This window comes from Delphinus delphis, chromosome 13 (assembly GCF_949987515.2).
Source record: "Delphinus delphis chromosome 13, mDelDel1.2, whole genome shotgun sequence".
Lineage (NCBI taxonomy): Eukaryota > Metazoa > Chordata > Mammalia > Artiodactyla > Delphinidae > Delphinus > Delphinus delphis.
The window spans coordinates 11159945-11179287 of record NC_082695.1 but is presented as its reverse complement, the minus strand read 5'-3'; the positions used below and the strand labels follow the sequence as shown (position 1 = coordinate 11179287).

At 44.7% G+C, this 19343-nt stretch overlaps 1 protein-coding gene across 3 annotated transcripts in view; it reads right to left on the bottom strand.

Moving 5' to 3' along the window:
* VSIG10 (V-set and immunoglobulin domain containing 10) overlaps window positions 1-19343 on the bottom strand; it is a 36904-nt gene that overhangs the window by 4413 nt on the left and 13148 nt on the right. For all 3 annotated transcript variants that reach the window (XR_009521673.1, XM_060028088.1, XM_060028086.1), the window contains exons 3-7: window positions 13223-13525; window positions 11281-11541; window positions 4397-4690; window positions 1536-1646; window positions 1206-1221 (exon numbers count right to left, since the gene is read on the bottom strand). Coding sequence is in view for 2 of the 3 variants with exons in the window: in XM_060028088.1 (XP_059884071.1) it covers window positions 1206-1221; window positions 1536-1646; window positions 4397-4690; window positions 11281-11541; window positions 13223-13525 (985 nt within the window). In the remaining variant the exon portion in view is untranslated. The remainder of the gene's footprint in view (window positions 1-1205; window positions 1222-1535; window positions 1647-4396; window positions 4691-11280; window positions 11542-13222; window positions 13526-19343) is intronic.

The window sequence follows — 19343 nt, the reverse complement described above, 5'->3', positions numbered from 1 at the left end:
ACAGCACGTACACAGACGCTCTGTTCCTTTCCTGAAATGCCCTTATTTCTCCTGCACTTACTGAAATTTCTCCACCTTGTCATTATTCAAGGCCCAAGTAAAATCCTCTGCCTCCCCCTGAAGCCTTGAACTATGACTGAATTTGGCGTCCACGGCCAGCGGTTTGGCACTGAATTGTTCTCTAGTTTGTTGCTAGTTCTGCCTGCCCAGCCAGACTGTACATTTCACGGGCCAGTCACAGTCCTAAGAGCATCGCATTCTCATTTAATCCTTACAGCCCGCCTCTGAGAAACAGATGAGGAGACAAAGGCTCAGAGAGGGTCAGGGATTTTCCAGGAGCCACGGGCTTGAAGGGCAGAGCTGCCATGTGAACCCAGGTCCATTCATTCCAAAGCCTTTTCCCATTATGCCAAGCTGCTCCCTTCTGTGAAAAATAAGCCTGGGGAATGACAGATTCATTCCAGAATGACCCTCAAAAACAGGGCTGTAAAGATAACACTTTCCGTTGAAAGATCGTCCCAGAACAATAAAATCCCCTCATTAGGAACGATGGTCCCAGAACAATAATACCCCATAGTTATAAATGGATAAGAGGAGCAAAGAGAAGAGTTCTTTGCTCCCACCCAGAATCTCCTTAGGAGGCTAATACATAAGTTCCATTTAGTTGCTTTGCCCCTCCTGAGGTTTCCTTTGGGGAGGGGCTTCTGGGCATGCTCAGACTAGTCTTCCAAAACATGCTGTGAGACTATGACTTCTTCTTCCTTTTAGAAAAGGAAAACTAAATAAAACAAATGCATGAATGACTGGGCTCAACATGTACATGCTGTCTTTATGCCTCAGTGACAGTCCAGCAATGTGCCTGGCCCTGAGGTCTGGCGTTGTACAAAGAGCACAGACTTTGGAATCGGGTCAGGCCCAGGTCTGACTGCAGGCACGGCAGCTCACTCCCTGGATGAGCTTGCAGAAGCGGCTTTTTGCTTCCCTGAGCCTCCCTCGACTTGTCTGGGACACGGAGACAAGAGCAGCACCCTGAAGAATTTATGACGGGGTTGTAATAATGCGTGAGGAAGCACCAGCCCCGTGTCTGGCCTGTGGTAGGTCCCCAGTGGCGGTGGTCATTATTGTTCTTATGAAACGTTATAAACAAAACCTCAGTGAAGACATCATGGAAATAGATTTTTGATTTGAGTCTAGGGAACACTCACCTGAAAGTGCTTCCTACTGAAAGGAGAAAGGAAAAAACATTAATATCCAATAATATCCACTTCGGCCTCACAGAAATTTCTAATCAATCTAACATTTACAAAAGAATGGACAATGAGAAAATTGACCCAACACGAGAGATGACAGGGTATTCAGGCATGGTTCTTAGGTGCTTCATTATTGCACATCTGCACCCAATTTGGAAACCTCTCGAATGGAGCTTCAGGTGGGAGCATAACAGGGGCCACCTTCCCCCACCCACACCCTCTCAAGAAGCCTGAGAGAGAAGCAAAGGGACCCAGGAAGCCCTTACCGTTCCGGGAAGCCCTTACCTTTCCAGCAGAACACAGGGCTGTAGTACAACAGAAGCCCAGAGATAATGGCCAGTCCCAGCAGAAGGAGGCTCACGATGGTGCCCACAATTCCCCCGATGTTTACAGGTTCTGCAAAGACAAATCATACCCTTGACTCGGCCACGTGATACAAACAGCTAGGAGGGCAATACCTCCCCTCCTCTGCCTGGATCCTACTCTTATCTCAGTTTCATGACCTTGGGCAAGGCATATGACCTCTCTGCAGAGCAAGATAAAGATCTCATTTTTCTACTTCAGTTTGTGGGAATCAAACAAAGCCTGTGATGCAAAAGAATACTGGAGGGAGGCGTGGTGGTGGGATGAACTGGGAGATTGGGATTGACATATATACACTCACATGTATAAAATAGATAACTAATAAGAATTAGTTATATAAAACTAATTTTATATAAAAATATAAAATTCAAAAAAAAAAGTAAAAACAGAAAAAAAAAAAGAACATTGAAAAGTTAAAATCTCTGTGTCTCCACCCATCAAGACTGCTGTTAAGGTCATAGTAATTAAGAGTGTGAGTTATTGGTGCCACAATGAAGTGATCAATAGAACACAATAGGGAGGGTCTTCCCTGGCAGTCCAGCGGCTAAGACTCAGCGCTTCAGGACTTCCCTGGTGGCGCAGTGGTTAAGAATCCGCCTGCCAATGCAGGGGACATGGGTTCGATCCCTGGTCGGGGAAGAGCCCATATGCCACAACTAAGCCCGTGAGCCACAACTACTGACCCTGCGCTCTAGAGCCTGCAAGTCACAACTACTGAAGCCTGCGCGCCTAGAGCCCGTGCTCCACAACAAGAGAAGCCACCGCAGTGAGAAGCCTGCTCGCCATGACTAGAGAAAAGTCTGTGCGCAGCAACGAAGACCCAATGCAGCCAAAAATAAAAAATAAATAAATAAATGAATTTATTAAAAAAAAAAAGAAAGACTCAGCACTTCCACTGCTAGGAGCACGGGTTTGATCCCTGGTCGGGGAAACTAAGATCCCGCATGCTGCTTGGGACGGCCAAAAATATATATATATATTTAAAAAAAGAGAACAGAATAGGGAATCCAAGAACAGGTCCACACACAGAAGGAAACTTGATATAAGACAGACTAGTGAGTAGAAGAGGAACTCTTCAGGATGTGGTGCTAGACCAAATAGTTATCCAAATTGGGGGGTGGAGGAAACTTGATGTCTACCTCACATCATTCACAAAAATCAATTCTAGATGGACTAAAGAGTTAACTATGAAAGGCAAGTGTTAAAACTTTAAGAAAATATGGAAGAATACTTTCATGACCATAGGATAGATAAGGATTTCTTAAGACACAAAAATTGCTAATGATATAAGAACAGATTCATAAAGTCAACAACATTAAAGTAAGAATGCCTGCAAATCGAAGGATACCATAAAGAAAACAAGAAAGACAACTGAAAGGAGATATTTGTAGCATGTAAAACTAACAATTAGCATATGGAATTTCTAAAGAACTCCTATATATCTATAGGAAAGGGGAAAACGTCAAAAGACACAATTATGTATTTCGCAGATGAAACATAAAGAGCAAATAAACATATGAAATAATGCTCAGCCTTCTTAGCAATCAGAGACATTCAAATTAGAACCACAGTGAGATTTCATTTTACACCTACTTGATGGGCAAAAATCACAAAGTCTGTGGGTGAAAATGTGGAATGACTGCTGTTGCAAATGGAAATTGGTATAACCACTCTGGAAAATAATTTGATGTTATCTCAGATAAAAATGCACATAACCTAACCTTCATTTCTACTCCTTGTACAAATATTCTAGAGAAATATTTGCCTGGGGACCTGGGTATATGTACACAAGGGGATGGTAAAAAGGTTTCCATAGCAACACGGTTTGTTCATCGCAACAAAAAAATCAGAAGCAGCACAGACATCCATCAGCAGGAAAATCAATAACTTAGTTGTGGAGTAGTGATACAATGGAAAATTATACAGCAGTACAGAGGTACAAAGTATAATTATACACATCAGCAGGCATAAATTCTGGAAACAAAATGTGGGATAAAAAAGGCAAATTACAAAAGACTACACTTGTATGGTAACAGCCATTTTTCAAAACTCTAAAACAAACAATATATTATGTAGAAATGTGTACGTATGCAGCATATTTTTTCTTAAATAAAACATGAAACTCAGGATAGTGGTCACCTTTTTCAGAAGGCCCAGGTTAAGCCTGGAAACGGGCCTACAGGTAGGGTTGCCAGATAAAATACTGTGTGCTCACTTAAATTTGGATTTCAGATAAACAATGAATATTTTTTTTAGAATAAGTATGTCCCAAGCAATACTGGGGACGTACATTAAAAAAAAATTATTATTTGTTTTTCTGAAATACAAATTTAAGTGAGCATCCTGTTTTCTTAGCTGGCCACACTAGCCACACTCTCTGCAGGTAATTCCAGCAGTGTTGGCACTGTTCTATATCTTAAGTGGGATGTTAGTTTCCTGGGTGTTCATTTTGCTATTATGTTTCTCAGCTTACATTTTATATATATATATATATATATATATAAATTATATCTATTTTATACATGTATGTATTTTATTTTAATATATATATACTTTTTTTCCTTTAGGGTGTCACAGATATTAAATAACTTTTTTATCCCTATGCAAATGTTAGAGATTTATAATAATTCTCCCATCCACCTTGTCAAGCCACAGGGAAGCAGAGAGGCCTTCTCCCAGATGGCAGTGACCCACATGTAGGGAGGCACCAAGCTGTCCCCATGATGATGCCAGGTCCTCTGAAGCTCTCGGCCCTCCTCCTCCTCCGGGGCCACTTCACTCACCTTTCACGCTCAACCAGATGTCCACCTCCCTCACCCCCACGGGGTTCTCAGCCCGGCAGACATAGTAGCCCTCGTCCAGGTCCTGGGAGCAGTTGCGGATGGTGAGGGTGGAGCTCTGGCCACTCTGGGTGATGAGGTGGTGGCTGCTGGGCTGGATGATGACCTCCGGCTGGGTGAGGTTGCTCAGCCACAGGATCTTGGCAGGGGGGTAGGCTCCAGACACTTCGCAGGTGAGCGTCACATTGCCTCCCACGAAACAAGTCTTCATGGGCTCAGAGAGAAGGGAGGGGCTCCCTGACCATCAGAAGAAGGTAAAGAAAGACAAACGTTGAAGGAGATTCAATCGGTGGTCTGAGAATTTCAAGAATATTACTTCTTCCAAACAAAGCAACTCCAGGAACTTCTGTACTGCACCTGGTCTCATATAATAATAAAAGTTAATATCTGCTGAACATTCAATGGGCTAGGCACCATTCTACTTATTAACCCAATTAATAATTCTCACAACAATCTTGTTATCCCCATTTTGCAGATGGGGAAACTGTGGCACAGAGAAAGTTAAGTAACTTGCTCAAAGTCACATGACTAAATAAGTGAGCAGCTAGGATTCAGGGGGAACAAATGTCCTGGTTTGCATAAGGCTGAGGGGGTTCCCAGGACCTGGGGGCTTTCAGTGCTAAAACTGGTGAAGTCCCGGGCAAACCAAGATGAGTTGGTCACTCTATGTAAGAATGGAACCCAAGGAGTCACGCTTTTGTGGTCCATATCTCCTTACTTCTTATGCTGTAAGCTTCTATGTATAATAACCATACTGATGAGATGAGATATGGGCACACAGCCTGACAAGGGTGTTCCAGGGGACAGAAGGCAGCTGTATTAGTTTCCTGTTGCTGCTGTAACAAATTGCACAAACTTAGCAGTTAAAACAACACAAATTTATCCTTTTATAGTTCTGGAGGTCAGAAGTCCGAAATAATCTTGCAGAACTAAAATCAAGGTGTTGGCCAGAGCTGGTCTCTTCTGGAGGCTCTAGGTGAGCATCCATTTCCTTGTTTTCTCAGCTTCTAGAAAGGAGCCACCTGCATTCCTTGGCTTGCAGTCCTTTCCTTGAATTACTCCTACCTCTTGCATCTGTCATCACTTCTCACTACTGCATGTGACCCTCCTGCCTCCCTCTTATAAGGACCCTTGGGATCACACTGGGCCCACCCAGATAACCCAGGACACTCTCCCCATCTCAAAATTCTTAATCACAGATGCAAAGCCCCTCTACCATGTAAGGTAACATTATCACAGGTTCTGGGGATTAGGATGTGGACATCTTTTGGGGGCCATTCTTCTGTCTAGCACAGGTCTGTCCTAGAAAACTCAGAATGTGGCGTCCCTGTGGCCTTGGGGTCTGATTTAAGTGGGACACAGGGAGCTATGAGGTCTACTATGGCTATCTACTTGTATACTTTGCAAGAGAAGCCTTTTCCCAAAATGCACACCCTCTTGGGAAGGGTAGCAAATTCATCTTGGGAGGATTTATGAAATCCATATTTTCAGCAGCTGAGGGATACAGAGCAGCATGTTGGGTTCCTGCCCTGGAGAGTGAAACTACACGCTTCCCCTTGGCCGTTGTTCCAAGAGAGAAACTAGGGTTTCACTGCTGGCATCTGCGGAAGGGGCAAGGGGCAAGGGGATGGGGGTGGAACAACCCAGAAGCCTCTCTCTCTAGGTCAGGTTAACAGAAGAGAATACCCCAAACCTGGTTTTGCTCAGAAAACTCACCTGCGGACACTCCTTCTTGATCAACTGTCAGATTCCCCCCATGTTGCTAAATCACTCCTTCCCCGCTTTATGGTTAACCAGAATTTCCTTTAGGGTCACAAAGCCAGCAGCAGTGACAAGCCTCATCAGTATGGCTGTATTTGGGGGTCCCAAACCAAAGTGTGGTAAATGGCCCCCTCCTCCTTTATTAAAAGCAAAACAAACAATTCCCCCAGTGCACCTCCCCTGAACCCCAAACAAACATCATGTACTTTTGCCAGACACAGCACTCACCCCTCAGACAGCTGTGTCACCATCCAGCTAGTGTGGCACCTATAAATTCAACGAGTTTCACTTAAAGGGATACTGTGTCAGGGGTGGGGCAGGTGCTGCTGGGCCCTCACAGATCTGCAAGAGGCGGACCACATGCTGGGGCGGGGCTCCATAACAGTAACACCGCAGCTTATCATAGGCTGAGTTGGCGTCTTCAGTTTAGAGGCTACACACCATATAAAGAGAGATCTGGGGAGTTCCCTGGTCATCCAGTGGTTAGGACTTGGTGCTCTCACTGCCGGGGGGCCCAGGTTCAATCCCTGGTCGGGAAACTAAGATCCCACAAACTGCGTGGCACAGCTGAAGGAAAGAAAGAAAGAGAGAGAGGGAAGGAGGGAGGGAGGAAGAGAGAGAGAAAGAAGGAAGGAAGGGGAGGGAGGGAGGGAGGAAGAAAGAGAGAGAGAGGGAGGGAGGGAGTGAGGAAGAAAGAGAGAAAGAGAGAGAGAGGGAGGGAGGGAGGGAGAGAGAGAGGGAGGGAGGGAGGGAGAGAGAGAGAGAAAGAGAGAAATAAGGAAGGAAGGAAGGAAGGAAGGGGAGGGAGGGAGGGAGGAAGAAAGAGAAAGAAAGGAAGGAAGGAAGGAAAAGAAATGAAAGAAAGAAAAAAAGGTAGATAGATAGATAGATCGATCGATCGATCTGGGCAGCAGGATTCCCCAAAAGCATCACTTTTCATCAGCTTGGGGGCTACACTGCCCTGGATCCCTGAGGTGGACGTTAGCATTACACTTCAGGGTCGTACTAGTCCTTTCAAGTGGAATGATCCAGACACCCCTCGCCTGCAAGGGCCTTGCTACTCAAGGTGTGGTCTTCGGACCAGCAGCATCAGCACTTCCTGAACGCAATTAGAAATGCAGATATTGTGTCCACCCAGACCGAGAGAGTCAGAACCTGCATTTTAACCAGACCCCCAAGGTGACTTGTATGCACATCCAGGCTCGAGTGCCCAAGAGGGAGGCGGGGAGAACTGGACGGCGTCAGAGTCCGAGAAGGGCCCAGGCTCTGTGCTTGCTTCCTGTGCTCCTGGAATTGGGAAAACTTCTGGTCAGCTCCCTTCTGCAGACACATTTCTTAACCCTGAGCACATATTTAGATTCAAATTATTGGTCAAGTCTCAGGGGTCACAGGAATAAAGACTTAGGCAAGATCTGCAAATAAAATGGAAGGGTAAGGGCGAAATAACACAACCCCACCAGCTGCCTCTGCTAATTTCACCCTCTCTCAGCATCGGTCCATCATTTATTCACTTCCTGGGACTTACTGTCCATAACACACTTCAGACATCCTCATTATGTACCACTCTGAGTGTGTATACTGCTTTCTATTTGCAGTCTGGGCAAGTCGGCTGCCTCTGTTTCACCATCAGTAAAATGGAGCGTCCTCCCCAAACTCATGTCCACCTAGAACCCCAGAATGTGATCTTATTCGGAAATGGAGTCTTTGCAGATGTAACTAGTTAAGGTAAGGATCTCAAGATGAAATCATCCTGGATTGAGGGTGGGCCCTAACTCCAAGGACTGGTATCTTATAAGAAGAGGAGAGGCCACAGGGAGACATACACACAGAGGGGAAGGTCACATGAAAACAGATGCAGAGACCAAAGTGATGCAGCCACAAGCCAAGGAACACATAGAGCCGTGAGGAGCTGGAAGAGGCCAGGAAGGATTCTCCCATGAAGACGCTGATGGGAGCACGGCCCTGCCGACACCTTGATTTCAAACTTCTAGCCTCCAGAACTGAGACAGAATAAACGGCTGTTGTTTTAAGCCACCAAGTTCGTGATACTTTGTTACAGCAGCTCCAGGAAACTAATTCTGAGGGATAATACGAGCTCTCAGCTCACAGGGTGATTGAGGACTGAACGAGATACTGTGTGCAAAACACTTGGCACCTGCACTCTATCTGCACTCAGTAAATGTTAATGTCACCATCGCAGTTGACCCTTGAACAACATGGGGGTTGGGGGACCAACCTGGGAAAAATCTAAAAATCCACGTCCTGCTCTCTCTGCCTCAGAAGCAAAGGAATTGATAAATGACTCGCCCAAGGACAGGAAGCTGAAACAGTTTGGATAGAATCAGGACTCAAACCCTAGTTCTTTTGATTCTATATCCTGTGATCTCTAATCAGACACAAACTTTTCCCCACAGTGAGTTAATTTAAAGATCTGTTAAGTGAAAATACAGATACAACATTTATTGAAAAAAATTCACATGTACGCGGAACCGCGCAATTCAAACCTGTGGTGTTCAAGGGTCAGTTGTATTTGTGATATTGTCATTTCCTGCTCCACATTGGCCAGACTTCTCTCTCCAAGTAAAGTTTAAGTCCTTTAAAGGCAAAGACTTTGTATTCCTCCACAGTACCTGGAACCATGCTGAGCACCTAAATCCTACCCAAAAAGATTTGCTAGATCATGTGTGGGAGGTCACCAGGAAAGCAGTCAGCACTACCTGGATAAAAGCAAGGGCGCTGGGGTCAGACCAGCCTGGCTATGTGTTGGCTCCGTCACTTACGAGCCAACTGATCTTGGGTAAATTAGTTCCCACATGTTATCATCTGCAACTTACCAATCATTCTAATTTGCAGGCTACTGTGAGGATTACAAAGAGTAAGTTAATAAGAAAGAGTCAAAGACCATCTGAGCGCAGCAACCTCAAAGAACAGGACTGAGAGGGGACTTCCCTGGTGGTCCAGTGCTTAAGACTCCGTGCTCCCAATGTAGGGGGCCCGGGTTCGATCCCTGGTCAAGCAACTATCAATAGATCCTGCACGCTACAACTAAGACCCTGTGCAGCCAAATAAATAAATAAATGAATATTTATTAAAAACAAAAAAAACGGTCTTCCCTGGTGGCGCAGTGGTTGAGAGTCCTCCTGCCAATGCAGGGGACACGGGGGTTCGTGCCCCGGTCCGGGAAGCTCCCACATGCCGCGGAGCGGCTGGGCCCGTGAGCCATGGCCGCTGAGCATGCGCGTCCGGAGCCTGTGCTCCGCAACGGAAGAGGCCACAACAGTGAGAGGCCCGCGTACCGCAAAAAAAAAAAAAAAAAGAACAGGACTGACAGAGGTGAACATTTCAAAATCAGAAACTGCTCATCACTAGCAGAAATGTGGTTTAGGAGCCAAATATGCCAGAAAAATATCTATAACGTGCATGACAGTTCTATGAAATTAACTGACTCTTATGGAATAATAAGAAAAGATGAACAAGCCAACAGAAAAATGGACAAAATATGAACAGATAATTCACAGACAATATATAGGAAGTCAGTACGCATATGAAAACTATCAACTCCACCAGCGATCAAAGAAAACCAAATGAAAACAATATGCCATATCCCAACTAGCAAACAGGAAAAAACTAAAAATTTAATAACACTCGATGTCGGTGGAGATACTGGGAAATGAGAGAGAGTGACTGCTAGGGTTTCTTTTGGGGGTGATGGAAATATTCTGGATTAGAATGGTGATGGTAGTATAACATTGTGAACATACTAAAAAAAAAAAAAACAATGAATTATAAACTCTAAAATAGTGAATTTTAGGGAATTCCCTGGCAGTCCAGTGGTTAGGACTCTGAGTTTTCACTGCCGAGGGCGCAGGTTTGATCCCTGGTCGGGGAACTAAGATCCCACAAGCTGCACGGTGCGACCAAAAACTAAAAATAAAAAAAATAGTGACGTTTATATTATGTGACCTAAATCTCATTTTTAAAAAATGGTCCCCAAACCAATTGGGTCGGATTTGGCCCATGAGGCATAGTTTACCAAGCCCTGTCCTAGGGCAGAAAGCGAGTCTTGGTCCCTTCTGTTGCCCAAGGCCAGGTATGGTACCTGACACAGAGGGGACACCCAGGAGCAGTGTGCTGAATGAGTTAGTGGGAAGGGTGAACCATCTGAATGCCACTTGCCTGGGAAAACAAGCACCTGCTGACACAGCAAGGCTCACTTCTCAGCATGTCAGCTCTCCACAGCTGCACCTCTGAGGATTATCCTCGTAAACTGTGAGGACAACCTCACCAGGGCCAACACAACCCAACACACTCTGGCCCTGGCTTACTCATTGTATTGGTTTCCTGAGGCTGCTGTAACAAAGTACCACAAACGGGGTGGCTTAAAACAACAGATATTTATTCTCACAGTTCGGAAAGTCTGAAGTTCTAAATCAAGATGTCAGCACCTTGCCCTCTATGAATTCCTGGCCCACAGAAATCGTGAGATAATGACTGTTGTTTGAAGCCATTAAGTTCTGGGGTAATTTGTTCCATAACAGGAGATAACTAGTAAATGAACCTTGTCTGTCTTGTTCACTGCTCCATCTTCGGTACTTAGAAACTGCAAGGGAAAACCAGCTTGGACTACAACCAAGAAGTTTCATTAAGCATCTTTAAAGTTTGAAAGGAACGGATGAAGAGGGCATTTGGGGTTAGCAGATGCAAACTAGTATATATAGAATGGATAAACAACAAGGTCCTACTGTATAGCACAGGGAACTATACTCAATATCCTGTGATAAACCAGAATGAAAAAGAATGTGTGTATACATATATTTGTGTGTGTGTGTGTGTGTGTGTGTGTGTGTGTGTGTAACTGAATCACTCTGCTGCAGAAATTAACACAATATTGTAAATCCAATATACTTCAATTAAAAAAAAAAGCAAAAGGAAGGAAGAAATGGAAGGAATTCAGTTCACTCCAACACCCTGGGATTTCTCTCCCAGACCTTCTTTCAAAGGGTTGTCCCAGAAAAGAGGAAGGTGAGTGGACCCCAGAACCCCAGGACAAGGCAAAGCAGACTTACTGATCTGTACCACACAGCTGGCTCCCAACTCCGGCCCCACTATGTGGCTCCCGACACACTTGAACTTCTTGCCATCCAACAGCTGGGGCTGGTTCAGCATCTCAACCCCCAGCTTTGATGTCCCCATAACCACACCTCCTGGCTCTTCTGTCCACAGGAGGTCTGGGTCTGGGTATCCTCCGGCCCAGCGACAGCTGAGCTGCAGCGTGAACAGTCCTGGCGACAGCTCTGCCCAGCACTGAGGGGCTGACGGAGGGGGCGCTGCAAAACACCAGAGGACGTGGCCTTAATCACAGACTAAGATGAGCCACTGGGCTGACCCTATGGGTTACAGAACCAGGGTATCAGAGAAACATCAACCCCAGTTAGCGTACTTTGAGATAGCTCCTAGCACAAATTAGTGCCCTACACAAGTTGGGTTTCCTCGGCTGGGTGTTAAATCTTGGAAGAGATTTGCATTTCTCACTAGCCACGTGTGGCTATTTAAATTTTCATTAATTACAAATTTATTTCCTCCATCAGACTACTCACATTTCCTAGTCATCACACATGGTAGCTATTAGACCATACAGAAGAGAACATTTCCATCATCACAGAAAGTTCTACTGGGCGCTACTGGTCCCTAGAGGGAGTTGCAGGAAGGAGAGTTATTCATCCCCAAACCTCAACACACACTTTTTTTTTGCTATGTGCAAGTACCACTTAAAAGAATATATAAAAATTTAACAAATTACAAACCTGTTGTAACCTATGTGTTCATAATTATATATAAAATGATATATATTATATATGTATGTAGACAGTATATATATTATGTATGTCATATATCTTTATATATTTTATATCATATAAATAGAAATTTGGATCTTAACTTGTAGATATGTGGCATCTAAAAGAAAAATTATTGGAAATATACCAAAATGATGGTTAGAGTACAAGTGATTATTTTCTTCTTTCTTCTCATCTGTTTCCTACAACAAGCACATATGACTTTATATACGATAAATGTCATTTATGATAGACAGCATCGAGACTTACAAAGGCTCTGAATAACGTATAAAGTAAGTGTGTCATTGCCCTGCCTGCTAATTGTCATTCTCATCTCCCTTTGGTTAGCATGGATTAGGAGTGCACCCTGTGTTTATTTCTACAGTGGTTTTCCTCCACTAAATGTGTGCATAGGTGCATTGGGTTGTTGTTTCTTCACCTGAAAAATAAAGATTCATGAACTATTGGTTCTTAACAGCGCTAGAGGGCCTGTGTTCATGGAGAGCGTGACAGCAGATGAATGGATAAACAAATTGTGGTAGAACCATACAATAGATACTCTTAGGCCAAGAAATGAAAGCAAGTACTGACACAAGCTACAACAAGATGAACCTTGAAAACATGATGCTAAGGGAAAGATGCCAGTCCCCAAAGGTCATATAGGGTCTGATTCCATTTATATGACATGTCCAGAAGAGGCAAATGCATAGAGATAGAACATAGACTGGTGGTTGTCAGGGGCTGGGGGAAGAGGGGATGGGAGTGACTGCTTCACGGATATGGGGTTTCCAGTTTGGGGTGATGAAAATGTTTTGGAACTAGATAAACGTGATGGTTGCACAACACTGTGGATAGACTCAATGCCACTGAACTGTACATCTTAAAATGGTTAATGTTATGTTATATACTTTCACCTCAATTAAAAAAAAACTTTAGACTTGGCATTAATTCCCCTCTATGACTCACAGGGACTCTCCCGTACTCCTAGTTAGCAGTGAGCTTCCAGAAGAGGCAACACTCTCTTTGACACGCGTACGTGTGTGTCGAGGGAGCTGCAGAAGCATGTTGGAACCTGTGCATCAGGTAAGTCTTTGTATTCAAAGGGGAGGCACAAACACGCAGTTCACAAAGGGTCAAGGTGAAGGAGTGGGGGAGGGGAGCACTTCTTACGCACAGTAGACCAGGAGCTCGGTGGTCACCTTTCGATGTCTCCCGCCAAGCATGTTTGTGGCCAAACAGCTGTAGTTCCCTTGGAGGTTCTGTGACATCAGAAACAGCTTGAAGCAGCTGGCCGTCAGGTTGTTTCCGAAGGGCTCGGTGCTAGAATCCGGGGCCCGGAACCACCACTCAACCATGGGCGGAGGCCAGGAGCTGCTGCTGCAGCAGAAATCCACCTGGGAGCCCTTGGCCGCATACAGCGTGCCGTTGGGGAGCCTGCCAGTGCTGGAGATGTTGACCTCAACCTGATAGGGGCCTCCTGGGAACGACAGAGCGGGTGGGGAAGGCGTAAGAGTTAACTGGAGCCCCTTACCAGCTCTAAGAGACACAGAGATGATCAGGAAGCAGCCAGTGAGGATGACAATATCAACCACTTATTGTGTGACAAACACTGCCGAGTGCCCTTAGCCATGCTTTAATTTACTCCTGAGCAATTCCGTGAGATTTACTGAGGGGATCTATCCTTACAGAAGACGGAAAATGCAAATCGCCCCTTTTCAAAAACACAGATGAGTGGAAAGGATATCTGTGCCTTAAAGAGTTAATATAGCAGGACTTCCCTGGTGGTCCAGTGGTTAGGATTCTGCACTCTCACTGCCAAGGGTCTGGGTTCAATCCCTGGTTGGGGAACTAAGATCCCACAAAAGAAAAAAGAAGAGTTAACGTAGCAGGCCTGAGTGCTTTCCTTAGAAAGGCCTGCCTGCAAGGTTGGCCTGGGCTGGCAACTAGGAGCTTGGATTTCAGGGGGGTTCCCACCGTTCCCAGAACTGGTAAGAGTGGGGTTCACCAGGCCTTAACTGTTTGTACAAACAGTGTGGCTTATGCTGAACACCTGCTTTCCTTCTGAGAGTCTGGAATTTTGGTATGTGCTAGGCAGAGGATGCCTATGTGACAAGCCCCAGTGAAAACCTAGGGCGCTGGAGTCTCTATCGAGCGTCCCTGGTAGGTATTCCACACGTGTTGCTACAACTTGTTGCTGGAGGAATTAAGCGTGTCCCACGTGACTGCACTGGGAGAGGACTCTTGGGAGCGTGGTCCTCATTGTCCTGTGAGTTCTCCTAGAGAATCAGTGAAGCTGGGAGTGGTCTTGGGGACCCCTGGCACAATTTCACACTGAAAGACAAGAAACATTGGTTCCAGTCCCAAGTTTTAACTCCACTTACTAGCTGTGTGACTTTGGGCAAAGTATTTAACTTCTCTTAAGCCTCCATTTCCTCATGTGTAAAATGGGGGTGATGCTAGAACCACTTTATGGAGTTGTCATGACAATTAAATGAATTAGTATCATACAGCACTCAGAACAGTGTCAGAAAGGCCGTCCCATGATTGGTACCCAGTGCATCTAAGATCCTCTGTGTTGCCTCCACCAGAGACTTCCTCTTAAGAAGAGTCCAGAAAGGGCAATGCTTGGCCAAAGGGATAAATCTATGACTGAAGAATTTTGGACAAAAATATGCCCAGGGGATAAATTATTAGGGGGAGGAAAGGCTTTGCCAGATCCCCTCAAAGTACAGAAGCTACTTCCACCTATTCTGGGGCCATTGTATAACGATAGAAATTGTGGGTTTCTGAGGAAAATATTCTTGACAATATGCTTGTCTATCAGGGCTGGCTCCTAAGAGTTGCAATGATTTGCTGGAATCATGTCACCTCCCACAGAGGGTCTGGGGAAAAAATTATACTGTAGTTTAGGAGGTGCTCAAATATCCCATTGCCCGTTGCTGACTAGTTGGGTAGGTATGTAGACCAGCAGGTCCTAGGGAGTGCCCACAGCTGGCGAGCACCCAGCCAAGCACAGGGTACCTCTGTGGTATTGGTAGCCACACCTGGGCCAGCAAAGGCACTGTGTTAGATTGGACCACGTGGGTCTTCCAAATTGTGGTCTGGAGGGCCACAGAGGCCTGTCATGAACAGTGAGACCCCCAGAAACTGGCTGGGATGGGGCTTTTTTTTTTTTTTTTTGGACTGCGCCACGTGACTTGCGGGATTTTAGTTCCCCAACCAGGTATCAAACCCTCGTCCTTGGCAGTGAAAGCACCGAGTCCTGACCACTGGACCGCCAAGGACTTCCCTGGGAGGGGCTTTTGACCAACACAATGCTGAGCAAAACATGGGTTTGGATAAAGGGAATGGATGAGAACGCTGTAGGCGGAAGGGTTAAAAAAAAAAAAGTCAAATGAGAGAACCTGAAGTGCCTTCTGAATTAAGTGTTCAAAGGTTACAGCTTTTTTATAAACCTTTGGGTTGAGTCTGCTTTCTTAATTAAAGCTGACACCATCTTCTTAAATCCCTGGGGTTCTTCCCTTACTCTGACTAAAAAGAAGGCGGTACTCATTTCCATCCCTCCCACCTCTCTCTCCACCCCGCTGATATTCCTAAACAGAAACCACCAGCCCTTTTTGCTTGCAGGGTGATGGAAGCAATCACTCGGAGAGACAGACAGGTAGGAGAGGAAACAAAAATAAAACAGCAAATAAATAAAACTACAGCGTGTTTACAAAGGTTCAGCATCTTATGGAGGCCTTGGTCATGTCAGTTTCTTGGATGGATGCCTTAGCCTAGTGGTTATGAACTTGGACTCTGCATTCAGACAGACCTGGGTGTAAATTCTACTGCCACTTCTAGACAGACAACCTTGAGCAAGTGTCCATCCCTCCTATTCTCACCCTCCTGTCCTTCCTATGAAATGAAAAGAACAGGAGTAACTTCTATCACCAGGTTATTGAAGGATCCAATGAGAGAATATAAGCAGAACACTTAGCCTGGTGTTTGACATGTGGTCAATGTTCTATGAATGTTATCTGACATTATTAACAGTAGTATACTTGTAGATTGATTCTAGAACATGCATCGGCAAACGGCCCACTGTCTGTTTTTGTACAGCCTACAAGCTAAGACGGTATGTACAGGTGAACATCCACAATCGATTTGATGAGAGAGAACACTAACTTTGAACCCCAACTAAGTGAAATGTTATCCCTCCCCCGCCCAAAGAATCCCATTCTTCTCATTAGTAGGCCTGCACTACCAAAAATTGTACTAGGTTATGGGAATTCCCTGGCAGTCCACTGGTTAGGACTCGGCGCTTTCACTGCAATGGCCTGGGTTCAAACCCTAGTTGGGGAACTGAGATCCTGCATGGCTCATGGTGCGTCCAAAAAAAAAAAAAAATGTACTCAGTTATTATTATATTTTGAATTTTGTCAACAAAAAAAATGTGGAAATTTGTTTTCTCTCTTGTTATATAAGTACTTATATGATATCCTCGTTTTTACCTGTTGACTCAGAAAGACTAGAATATTTACCGTCTGGCCGCTACAGAAAAAGTTTGATTCCTGTTCTACAACAATCCACTACTGCTGCTGCCTTCCTGTTCTCTGTAGTCATTCTTGACATCAGAACTCACTTCTTTCCTTCCCCACCATAACTATAGGTTAGCCAGTCAAGTGTCTCAAAGAGTTAATTTACATCTCAGGGACCCACAAAATAGGAGATTCCCATCTTTGTATCTTGGGTTCTTTGACAAGACGAAAAGTTATTTTCCTACATTTATTCTTCACACCAGCATTTTTATTTGAAAATGACCTAAGAATGTACTGACTAGCCTCTGCTAACCAGTGGGTGTACCTGTTGTTCCACAGTGGGACAAGATCCTTGGGGAAACTTACAGAGTGTTTTGATATCACTTAGAGATGGAACATAAGGAATTCCCTGGTGGTCCAGTGGTTAGGACTCTGCGCTTTCACTGCCGAGGGCGCAGGTTCAATCCCTGGTCAGGGAACTAAGATCCTGCAAGCCGTGTGGCGCAGCCAAATTAAAAAAAAAAAAAAAAAGAAGAAGGAGATGGAACATAGAGGTGAATATAACAACCCCATTGCCTCCCCACCTCCCTAGTGACCACTGATTCTGTCCAGAAGACCAAAACCCAGAGGTCCTCAGCCTCTTACAAGCATACATCTCTGCTTCAGATGAGCTTGGCAAGACTCAGGTTAATCAATCTTTGGGCAAAGTTCATCCCATCTTCTGACGGGGCCAGCAATCTTTCTTCAGTATGCCCAACATCCCCTTTCCCTAGGACCTTATGTTGTGATAGGGCACAGTGACACCATCACCATCACAGAACGAGTACAAATCAGATGGGCCCAGTTAGTCGGGGAACATGGGGCTTTCCTGAGACTCCCTTTCCTGGAAGTTGGGACTGGCAGCCACATTACTAGCTAAACAGGAGCACTCCCATCCTCCAAACCCCAAATCCAAAGGGGCTCTTGGAGGTTGATACAAACCAGCTTCCTCATTGCCCATGAGCCAACCAACTCAAATGCTCCCTCAACACTTGCTGGGCCTGAGAAAAATAGACACAGGGAGAGTCTGGCATTGTGTGCCACTCAGCTCCCCGGTGGCTAAGGGATCATCTCTTGAAAGAAGCACAAATTCTACCGGAATATGTTAAGGGCTGTGCTACCCACTCCACCCACTCCAGGCTTTCTGCAGGTAAACACACAGTGGTTCTAACCTCATATCCACCTGACTTGGAGGCAGAAGCGGATGGGTAGGTAAGTCAGTGAAATAAACAGCTGTGGCAATCCTGAACTGCTCTGGACTAAGGGATTTCTGTACCCTCAGAAGCAGCAGTCCCAATCTCAATGGCAAGACTCTTCAACTGCATCATTAACTTAACAAGGAACAGTGCAGAGTTCTTACTCCTGAGATGAATAACAAAGTCACATTGCAGTGCCCATTCCAGACAGGTTGTATCACCCCAGGCCTATAGAAAACCTCACTCCCTAGAAGGCAGAGGCACCAAATGCCCACTGATGGATAAGCAGAGATCCAGGTGGTAAGGAGGGAGAAAGCTCCCAGCCCTCATACAGCCAGCTTCATGTTTCTGCAGCATCTCTGTCCATTCACACATTCAAGGTCACTTACAGTTCTTTGTATATCTTGGATATTAACCCCTTATCAGATATATCATATGCAGCTATCTTCTCCCATTCAGTAATTGGCCTTTTTGTTTTGTTGGCAGTTTCTTTCACTGTGCAAAAAGCTTTTTAGTTTGATGTAGTCTCATTTGTTTATTTTTGCTCTTGTTTCCCTTGCCTAAGAAGACATATCCAAAAAAAAAAAGTACTAAGGCCGATATCAAAGAGCATATTGCCTATGTTTTCTTCTAGAAGTTTTATGGTTTCAGGTCTCACATTTAAGTCTTTAATGCATACACCTCCATATCAAAATAATAAAAAAGATTAAACAATGGGCAGAGAAACTGAATAGACATTTTTCCAAAGAAGACATACAGATGGCCAACAGACACATGAAAAGATGTTCACCATCACTGATCATCAGGGAAATGCAAAACAAAACCACAGTGAGATACCACCTCACACCTGTCAGAATGGCTATTACTAAGAAGACAACGAATGACAAAGTGTTGGAGAGGGTGTGGAGAAAAGGGAACCCTTGTGCACTGTTGGTGTTGGAACGTAAACTGGTGCAGCCACTATGGAAAACAGTATGGTGATTCCTCAAAAAATTAAAAACAGAACTATCACACAATCCAGCAATTCCACTCCTGGGTATTTATCCAAAGAAAATGAAAACACTAATTAGAAAAGATATGAGACTTCCCTGGTGGTCCAGTGGTTAAGACCCCATGCTTCCACTGCAGGGGTCATGGGTTCCATCCCTGGTCAGGGAACTAAGATCCCACATGCCATGTGGCATGGCCAAAAAAGAAAAAAGAAAAGATATGTGCACCCTTATGCTCACTGCAGCATTATTTACAATAGCCAAGATATGGAAGCAACTTAAGTGTCCATCAACGGATGAATGCATAAAGAAGATGTGGTACATATATACAATGGAATACTATTCAGCCATAAAAGAATGAAATCTTGCCATTTGTGACAATATGGAGGACCTAGAGGATATTATGCTAAGTGAAATAAGTCAGATGGAGAAAGTCGTAAGTGTATGATTTCACTTATATGTGGGATCTAAAAAATAAAACAAATGAAAAAACATAAAACAGAAACAGAGTCATAGATACAGAGAACAAACAGCTGGTTGCCAGAGGGGAG